Genomic DNA, 10,694 nt, shown 5'->3' on the forward strand with positions numbered 1-10,694 from the left:
TGTAACCTGAAGCGTCTGTAACCTGAAGCGTCTGCAACCTGAAGCATCTGTAACCTGAAGCGTCTGTAACCCGAGGTACCACTGTATTGCTGGGTGATATTCAAGTAAGTTTTACTCAGAGTTGAATACTACCCTGGGTATATCTAGAAAACATCTAAAGCATTCTTGGACTCCAGCAGTTGGCCAATAGTCAGAAGTGGTGGGGGTTGTGGTCTGGCAAGATATGGAAGGCCAAAGTTAATCACCCATGATTTCAAGATTCTCACAAGTAATCCTTCACCATATAACCAGGGATGTCTTTATTCCATGGCTGTAGAAGATTTCAAATCTTAAAAGAATCTCAACTCTCATTCTCTCTAATCACCCAAATAGGACATACTTCTGATTAGGCATGGTTAGGACTGCAAACTAAGTAAATTAATTTATCAAATCTGCATAAATTTAGGAGTCAAAGCAATAGCACTGAAGCAAAACCCTAGTTTATTTTAAATATACACAGGTCCTGCTATCCAAACACTTGTTAAAATAAAATCACTTATCCAAAAATGAGGAATTAGTATGCAACTTATACACACCATAGATCCATAGAGCTGGACCTGAGTGTAGTACTGAAAACAAATAAGCAGCCTTAAAGAAGCCTTACTTTTTGTGTTTTGCTGGTCCACGGCAGCCGTTTCACCAGAAACCATGGTGGGAGGAAGTGAGGAGGAAGGGGGAGAGATCAGACAAATAAGAGCATTTTTTTCTTTTCTTATTTGCCTTTGCAGGGCTTTCCCAGGTATTTTTGACATTTTGTCATATTCTGTGGTCGGGAACACATTAGAAATTTCCACAAAGAGATCAGTGGAAATGGTCAACTTGTTATGCAAATGTTTGTTTATGAAACGAATTCCTGCAAATGTATTCTGTTTAGATAGTGAGACCTGCATGTAATGTTCATCTGCAGCTTTTATATGCACTACTTTGATAAAGAACAGTAAAAAAATAATCCATTATTTGCTTTATTTATTTAGCTGAACAAAAGCATTTTTAATCAGTGTTTTAACCCAGACATAAAGGCATATCCATGCATTGGCCTGAGCATACTATGTGAATGGGAGCAGGGTGACTGCACACATTGAAAAGGATTAGATCTTCTAACCAAGACAATGATGGTTTGCTTAGCAGCCTTGGCATTTTGCACTAAAGCTGCAGGCTTCCTACACTGTCAGGATGGTGTTGTTGACTTGGGTTCCAAGCTCATATAGAAGGCACACTGGAAGGCAAGTACAGAGATAGCCAGAGCAGTCTCTTGCAGGGTGGCATTTCAATACACCCACTGGGGACCCCACAGGTTCTGCCCCACCTTTCTTGTGAGGATGAGATTCCCCTGTCTGATGGTGACTGTGATATCTATATAAAAAACAATGTTTCTATCAACCACCACCTTTTCCATTAGTTGTTGTTAATGTGTGGCTGTAGGCTATAGAGGGAAATGAGGGGAAGATGGGGCTGTCAACCTGGGAAGGTAGCCCATCTAGGAGAAGGAAAACTCTGGTTCTAAACCTCTGCTTCCTTGCAGCTAAACTCATTCGTGGGAAGGCCTTCAGGAGTAAACCCTGAGGAAAGTTCTGTACCCACTGCCTTGCAGGAGTGGTTAGAATCTTTCAAAGTAGCCTTTAAGGAAACTGGCACTCCATTCTAAGTTACTGAAAACAAACAATGGGTATTTGTTTTCTTTGAGGTCAGACTGGTTTTGTTTCAGTGCCAAAGTCTCTGCTGGGTATTGAATGTGCAGAATAAGGGGAGGAGAGTATAAGGTAAAAAGGTACCTAACAGGATTTGTATTATCTCTTTCCAAGCAGCACTGATTTCTCTCACAAGTTCTAGGTATGCTGACTCTGGGAAAATCCCTGCCGCATGTGTAATGCCAAAAGAGATTATTCTGTGGCTGATTCTTCTCAAATAAAGATTCCCTCATAATTTACCTTGTAGCACAGCTCTTCTTCTACTTCCGGAACAGCCTCTAAAGCAAGGGTTTTTCAGAAGGGAAACACCCTATAATAAGTGGCTTAACTGGGCAAGAAAGGAATCACAGTAGGGAAACCATACTTGATTTATTAAGCTATGGTGGCTCCTTAAATTTCCTTCACCTCCACTCATCTTGCTGTTCAAACGTATTTCACGAGCTTTGTAAACTTTGTAAGGGGAATCCTTTTTTGTGTAATATATATATTGGCTTGTGTGATAATTTCTTTGAGGATGTGCTCTGACCAATTTGAGGATCCTGTACCGGTATTTAAATTTTTTTTAATTCATTGCCTTCATACTAGCAGGTATGAAAGCTATACGTACATATCTGTAAAGAATGGTGAACATACCTGTCTGATCCAATAAGATAGAAAACCCTATTTTCTGTTCTGATGGTCATCACTTCTGCAGGCTTGCATTTAAACATCTTCTTCACAACTGTCATTTTCTCAGGGTCACCTATGCCAATCTCTATTTCTGAAGTCCTGTTAGGTAAATATATGAAAGATGTACACAGCCTGTGTGGCTCATCGTGTTAAAAGATGTCATAGGCAATGATCTAGCATTGTAAAATATGTTCTTGCGCGTGGTGAGACTGTTTTTACTGCATGTCATTTCTAAACAAGTGTTTTGGTCTTACATAATCCAGAATGGGAAAAGCAAGTGCGAAATAAGAACTTGTCTGTCCCAAATTCTTACCCCAATCCATAGATACAAAAAACATTGGAGACATAACTCAACTTCAATATGTCTATATATTGTAGCACTACTATGAACCGTGGTTGATTCTTGAGATCCTTTCAAGTACAGGTTTTTTACAATCATGTAAGTTCTAATAGATGAAATAAACTGCAATCTTGTGCATGTCATAAAAAGTATGTAATGTGTAATATAATGTGGTATAGTGGTTGGAGTGTTGGACTAGGAGCTGAGAGACCAGGGTTCAAACACCTGCTCAGCCATGAAACTCACTGGGTGATCTTGGGACAGTCACTATCTCTCAGCTCAACCTACCTCACAGGGTTGTTGTGGGGATTAAATGAGGAGGGAGAGAACTATATATTCCACCTTGCTTAAATTACGCCACATGGCAGCCTAATGCATTCTGGTACATTCCTTTTCCAAATATAGCACACTCACAAAGCTTGGTTATTTTAACTAGTTATATAAAAGGGAATCACATGAGGTTTTAAATGGGTAGACAAGTGTTATATAGTGATACATATATTTAAAATGATATTAATCCTGTCTCCAGCAATGGCCCGTTTTGGACAAAGAAGACTTGGCCACTGTACTCCATGCTCTGGTAACTGCCAGACTGGATTATTGCAATGTACTTTATATGGGGCTGTCTTTGAAGACAACTTAGAAACTTCAATTTGTCCAAAATGCGGCAGCCAGATTATTCATTCATTCGTTCGTTCGTTCCTCAAAATTTATATAACGCTGAATTGTCAAAAACCTCAAAGCAGAAATGAACCTGTTTTGATTAATTACACAGAAAAGGAAAATAATTTTGGATAAACAATAAAGCACAGATTATTTAACTGTATTAGTTGAGTTGAAACCGTGAAGAGATAGACAGAAGTCAACAAAATTATAAGGGACTCAAACCAGTATGAAGGACTTTGCGCACAGAATATTTAAGTATTGGTTTGAACTTCCTAAAAAATGTTTGTTTAAGAAAAGTTTTTTTTCCTAGTTTTTGTTTTTTTGCTTTGGTTTTTTCTTTCCCTTTTCTTTTTCAATGTTGTTCTGTTTATCTTAGATGTTTAAATACTTTTACCGTGTATTTTTAAACACCTATTTTTATCCTAGAATATGTCGTTGAAGATCAAATTATTCTTTTTATTCTTTCTTTGTGAATTTTGAAAATTCACAAAGTTTTTGTTTCAATTAAAAAAAACAAACAAACCTCAAAGTGGTTTACAAAAGATAAAACAAGGAAAAGCTAGGAAGAAACCACAACCACGCTTTAAAAACACCCAAAACTTAAAACAATAAAGCAGATTAGAATTACCTCAGAGCATCTGGAGAGATGACTGGCTGAGGTTCCATTTTAGAACTCATAGAACCCTAAGCAGCTGCACGGGTTCTCACACATTAAAAGCGCATTACTGTGAAGGGGTTGCAGGGCCACATGGATTAGCCACTCTCCTACCAATGCACCCCCCAGGCACTCCACCCCACCCCAGCTGCAGGGTCCCTATATGCATACCATCAGAGCTTCTTTGTGCAATAAGTAGTTCTGATCAGGATTCCCCCTAGCATGGAGGGCTCTGCATGCATACACCAGGAAGTGTGTGGGACCCTTTTCAGAGCTGAATACATGGCTGACGAGGGGGCAAGTCTTGCTCACTGCCTCGCAGTCCTTTTAACTTGTGAGGTGGTTCAATTTAATATTGTGCTCCACCATGCATTTGGGAAGAACCTGGAGAAGAACTTTTTTTGAGGGGGCCAGCAAGCAGCAATTCAGGCAGTCAGGGACTGTTAAAAGAAGCTTTGCATGGACAGGCGGAGTCCCCCAAACCCTGGGCGGCCCCTGTGTGGAATAACGACTCAAGACAATGTGCGATGGGATTAAAATTGGCCACAACTTTATTATGTTCTAATGTGGGTAGACCTTGGCTCAGTCATTGTGCATTTATCCCTCCCAGTCTGCCACCGGGGATCTAGATATTCACCTGGGGGAAGGCAAAGCCAAGCCTGTGCTAATGGTGCTGCATAGGGTCCAGGGGGCTGTGCGTGACAACGCAAAGGGCGCCCCCCATTTAATGTGGGGAGTGGTCATTCTGAGACATGGCTAGATACTTACTCATTGATTTCAATGTAACCCTTTAACTGGGCACCTTTAAGATACCTCAGGACATAATCATTCTTGCCAGACTTGGAAAGGATAAAGTGTCTCCTTTTCCAGGAGTTCTGTTGGAAGAAAGGTAAAAGACAAGGAATTAGAAATACAGTAACACATTATGAGTACAATTATTATTGCTATTTGCTCATCATTATTATAGCAGCAGCAACATGGCTATTACGGTGTCAACAGTACCTGATTGGAGAAAAGATGAGGAGGTGGGGATTTGATGAAGAAACCATGCTTGCAGACATCTCCATAACTACAATTTCCTGATAAAGAGATAACAGTAAGAAACATTCCATGTTACCTCCATAGGAAAAGAACCCTGAAGAGTGGATTTCTGTATCCCTTAGCCACAGACCCATAGTCAAGGAGGGAGAGATATCCAATTCAAAATGTCAAAAATCAATGATATTTATGTGTTTGAAGTAAAATATGAAATGGTTTTTGACCAGTCCTACTATGATTGGTCCAGTTTGATTTATTTATTAAAGTGCTTATGTTTCTCCCACTCACATCTACTACTGGGCCGGCAGGCACAATCCAAAATAAAATGGTTAAAACTATGTTGGGGAGCAGGACAGTCTGTATGGATGCTGCTGCTGGAAAACCCAAATCAAGTACTTGAAAAATATCACCCAGTAGAAATGAAAGATTGTGGGTGGAGCATCATGGTGAATCAGAAACAGGGCTTCGTGATCTTAGGCTAACTCAGCCAAGCCTTATCCCTAGGACTCATGCAGCAACAATCCAATGCATGTGCAGAATGCATTTTCTACAATACTGAGTGAAAGGAATCCATCCCATATCTTTTGATCAGAGGGCAGGGCTTTAAGTGCAAATGTGTCAGTTCCAATGTGGCTCAAGACCTGAATATCCCTGCCCAAATATGCAAACTCTGCCATGTTTTGGAACAGGGTTGGAGTCACATACTGATTGCATCCATTAAAAAAGAAACAGTGCATGTTGAGAAAAACATGAAAATTGCCAGGGAAACGGGTATGGCCTGCTGTCTGGATAAACTCATGAGACTCCATCTCATACCTATGCACATCGTTCGTGGAGCATCCATTTTGATTGCTAATTCAACCTAGTAAACAAACAAATAGTGAGGGTTAAAGACCACTTTAACTCATGTTTAATATGTACTGCCCCAGTGCACCATCACTATAATCTAGGACTTTGTATAAACCACACCTTGCCTTTCCAGTAAGTACTTGCAGTTCCTGTTCAGATTAAATAAACAGAATATTATGAAGAACAGAAGTACTTAATTTTCTTTTTTGTAACCAAGCAGCAGTTTATCAGATGTTAACGAATATTTGTTATTTGTCAGTACCCATTAACTAGGTTAACAAAATATTAACATAGATGTAGATGGTGACTGTGTGCCATAAAATAACTACAAAAAAACCTCAATTTATAATTCTCCCAAAACGATGCAATGAATATATAACATAAAGAACAGCAATATTTTATTCCCACAGTCCTTTCTTCCCACTTGCTCCATTGAATGCTTTGAACAATAAAATAAATTAGCATTCCAAGAACTTACACAGCATAAAAAGGGCAACAAAAGACCGTAAATTAGATCAACAGTTGTTTTTGAAATGAATGGATGGGTGTACTGCTTACAATAATACCTTCTTCAGATCAAGGGAAGGAATAGTCCTGCTCTATTTTGCCTTGACCAGACCCCACCTGGAGTACTGTGTCTGCTTCTGAGTAGGGAGCTGAGGATGTTTAACCTGAAGAAGAAAAGTCTGAAGAGCAATATGATAGCCATCTTCAAATATCTGAAGGGTTGCCACATGAAAGAAGGAGCAAGCTTGTTTCCTTCTGCTCCAGAGGGTAGGACTTGAACCAATCGATTCAAGTTACAAGAAAGGAGATTCCGACCAAACATTAGGAAGAACTTTCTGACAGTAAGAGATGTTCGACAGTGGAACAGATTACCTTGGAAGGGGAAAGACTCTCCTTTATTGGAGGTTTTCAGACAGAGGATGGATGGCCACCTGTCATGGATGCTTTAGCTGAGATTCCTGCCTTGCAGGCGGTTGTGCCTTTGGGGTCCCTTGCAACTCTACAATTCTTTGATTCCCACCAATGAAACTTTGAAAATTTTAATTAAACAAATAAATACTTTCCAAAACTCTGGCAAAACCGATTCTGATTTAGAATGTTTTGGTTTGGTAGAAATGAAACAAGTATGGGCTGAAGTATGAAGTAACATCAGAGGGACAAGAGGCATGAGGTTGTATCCAAAGCAGCACTAAGTCACATATGAAATGGGGTGGTGTCTCTCTCCTCTTTAAGCCTACACGTGTTCACCTCAAATGCCTGAAGAGATCCATTTATTTCATGCGACTACTGTACTCACCATTTGCTCCTAAAAGTGGAGAAAGGTTTTATTAGCAGTAAAGGTAAAGGGACCCCTGACCATTAGGTCCAGTTGTGACCGACTCTGGGGTTGCGGCGCTTATCTCGCTTTATTGGCCGAGGAAGCCAGTGTACAGCTTCCAGGTCATGTGGCCAGCATGACTAAGCCGCTTCTGGCGAACCAGAGCAGCGCACAGAAACACCATTTACCTTCCCGCCGGAGCGGTACTTGCACTTTGACGTGCGTTTGAACTGCTAGGTTGGCAGGAGCAGGGACCGAGCAACGGGAGCTCACCCCATCATGGGGATTTGAACCACTGACCTTCTGATCGGCAAGTCCTAGGCTCTGTGGTTTAACCCACAGCGCCACCCGTGTAAGAGTAACCACAACACAAAAGTGTATAAGAAAGGGACTCTGAACTTTCTATGTTCCCCTCACCAGAGTTCATTGGTTCAGCCATTTACTTGGGAAGCAGCTTGGAATTGGGGCTAAGAAAAGAGTGTCAAGAGCAACCAGTGTAGGGCAGATACAATGACTGCTCCCCACATTAAATGGGGAGCGCCCTTTGCATGGTCACACGCAGCCCCCTGGACCCGATGCGGCACCATTAGCACAGGCTTGGCTTTGCCTTCCCCAGTTGGGATACCTGGAGGTCTCCGCCTACCTCAGCCAGTTGCCCAATCCCTCCTGGGGATTGGAGGCATTGCCAAGGTGATCAGGCCAGGTAGGGGGAGGGACTACCCTGCCCACACAGTAGGGGGAGGGTCTTATCTGGGAATCGTCAGTTGGCTCCAGAGCTAGCCCCATCAGAACATGAACTTGCACTATAGAAACTCTACAGAAACTCTTATTTTGTGGATGGAATAGGTTACACACATTGTATCCAACTACTTTGTGAGACTATACACAAACTACCACAAGCCTGTAAATTAATTGATTTAAAATGCAACCCTGAAATTGCAACCATACCCAAACAAGATGTGTTGTTCATTCATATCCAGATGAGGACAAATCAACCTACCTGAAAGGAAAGTGAGATATTGCAAGGAACATATGCAATATGTAATTATTGATCAATTTTGTTTTTGTTGGTGCAAGGACAAATAAATAGGTATAGAGAAAGGAGAATTCCCTGGATGCCAAGATTCAGGTTTGGGCAAGTACACTCAGCAGAGATTTAAAATCACTCAGCAGAGATTTAAAATCACAAAATATGCAGCAAAGTAAACAGATGAAATGTAGACTGTTAGGCCTTTAAAATATGCCCCAGTGACGCATGCACACACACACTTTGGCCTTCCTTTAGCCCAAAGGCTGGATCAAGAATTGCCCACATTCCGCGGGGGGGAGGGGGTTGCCAGCAGGGAATTAGGTGACAGCTTAAAATTGGCTTGCTGTCTGCACCTATCAACCTAAACTTCCACCACTAGTACACACACACACACACACACACACACCTTACACTTAACACAGATACCCCCTTTCTTTTCCCCACACCCTATCCACATCCACACTCTCATTCTCTGTGAACTGCCCATGTGGAAAAATGAGAATGGATAGCCATGAGGGCATTGCAGAGTGTGCTCCTATGCCAATACAACCCCCAAGTCTATGATTCAATTCCCTCTTCCCCATGCTGCTCTTTGCCTCCTAGGATAAACATACCGATAGCTATTTTTTAGAAGAAGAAAACACTATAGCTGAGCAATAAGCTTAAACCCAGCATTCCACTGCTCTGTCTTCTTTTCCTATCTTCTCTTCTGCCCAGTTTGACAAAAACAATTCTGAAAACAGCAAATCCATTCTGGGACAATTTTATTTGAGGACTGATCATTAGCCTTAGTCAAGTTATTTCACTTTTTGGAAAGCAAGTTTGAGGGTGATCTTACTTCCATGCAAACTCACACTCTGCTGTATTCAGAACAAACTTGAATTGATTCAAGTGTTCTCTAAAGAACTCGGTCTCAGGAATACTTCCCATAAGATTCAATCAATATGCATTCAATTTTACTTGCCATCAAGCTGAATGACTCAAAAGATTGGTAATATATTGCCCTTTTTGTTAATATCCCATTTCTACTATTAACTAATCACATTACCTCAGTTAATGTCCTATTTCTCCAATTGACCTATGTTTGCTGCTATTTACTTATATTATCCCTCAGTTGTATTCCAGTCAAATTAATCTAATGGGTAACGTTTGGTGATTTCATTTTATTTTTTTAAGACCCCCCTCTTTTAGTGTGATGAGCCCTTGCAATTCAGCATTCATAGAGAAGGCACAGAACAAATGATGGTTAATGCTACAATCCTATGTACACTAAGCCCAGTGAACTTAATAGGATTTATTTCTGAATAGTCTTGCAAAAGATTGCACTACATGTTGTTTGTGGCATCAATGACTTCCCTGAATTAAAAGATCTCTAAACAAATATTTTTTTAAAGCTAAAGACAGTATAACATTTTTCCATGTTACCACTTGGGTCTGAGCAGACACACACTTGGTCTTGGTAATGTTGTCAGAATTAAGAATAAACCAGTGCTACATACCACAATTAAAAATATATTAAGATCAAGGCAAGGCAATATAAATGTGAAGGAATGCCATGATATACAGGGAGACTTATGAACTTACAGCAGAGAATGGTCACTGCAAAATGTCAATATATGATTAGAAGAGAGGGGTGGTCACTCTTTAAATCACAGCACATTTTCACCCACAAACTGGATTTAGTGGAAGAGCTTTTACATTGCACAACTCTTACCCAAGGAGGCTTTTTTCAGAATTTAAAATAGTACAGTTTAGCCTTTTTAAAACAAAATCAAAACAAGCCACTTATGAAAAGTGTATGTGTAAAACATGAGGAGGTTGAAATTAGATGATACTGCTAACTTTTACTCTAAATGAACATGAACATTTGTACTTACAGGCACTAGGTGTTTGCCAAACTGAAGATCCACAATGTCAAACCACAAGAAGTTATATTTTCCAGAGCGCTCCGTTGCTCTTAGTTTAATGCTGAGCAAATAGCAACTGCCTCCTTATACCAGTGCGCAAAACATAGGCTGTACTGTGAGTCATAAGGAAATACCCAGGCTTTTTCCTCAGGGCAAATGTACAACCTCCTGTCGAGCTGAAAGAAGTTTCAAATGGGGGAAAACCAGAAGTAGGTAGCATGCTAATGTGCCTTTGACAACACCTGAGAAACAGACATAGCAATAAGCTTAAATGTAAGCTTTGTAACTCAGTCACAAAACACATCCTGGAAAGAGAATGGTTTTGGTTCTTTCTCCTTACATACAGCATCCCCCCCCCCCCAAAAAAAAATATTGCTTATATATATTTCTCTAACGAAATAGGGGAAAATACTGTAGTAAAAGAATTGTGCTTTATTTTGAATGATCATAGCAACAAAAGGAATCAATGTGATATATATTCCCTGCCAA

At 40.4% G+C, this 10,694-nt stretch overlaps 1 protein-coding gene across 6 annotated transcripts in view; it reads right to left on the bottom strand.

Annotated features, from left to right (window-relative positions):
• PLEKHS1 (pleckstrin homology domain containing S1) overlaps nt 1-10,415 on the bottom strand; it is a 31,089-nt gene extending 20,674 nt beyond the window's left edge. For 4 of the 6 annotated variants that reach the window (XM_079976029.1, XM_079976031.1, XM_079976030.1 and 1 more), the window contains exons 1-5: nt 10,176-10,415; nt 5,912-5,957; nt 5,060-5,136; nt 4,826-4,932; nt 2,361-2,495 (exon numbers count right to left, since the gene is read on the bottom strand). In XM_079976029.1, the coding sequence (XP_079832155.1) occupies nt 2,361-2,495; nt 4,826-4,932; nt 5,060-5,136; nt 5,912-5,939 (347 nt within the window). In that variant the 5' untranslated portion in view covers nt 5,940-5,957; nt 10,176-10,415. Of the gene's footprint in view, nt 1-2,360; nt 2,496-4,825; nt 4,933-5,059; nt 5,137-5,911; nt 5,958-8,216; nt 8,236-9,882; nt 10,156-10,175 lie in introns of those variants that run through there. The other 2 variants (XM_079976027.1, XM_079976028.1) reach the window with 2 other exon arrangements.
• Between the last annotated feature and the right edge of the window lie 279 nt (nt 10,416-10,694).

Source organism: Podarcis cretensis (genome assembly GCF_951804945.1).
Source record: "Podarcis cretensis genome assembly, chromosome: 5".
In the NCBI taxonomy this organism is placed as follows: Eukaryota; Metazoa; Chordata; class Lepidosauria; order Squamata; family Lacertidae; genus Podarcis; species Podarcis cretensis.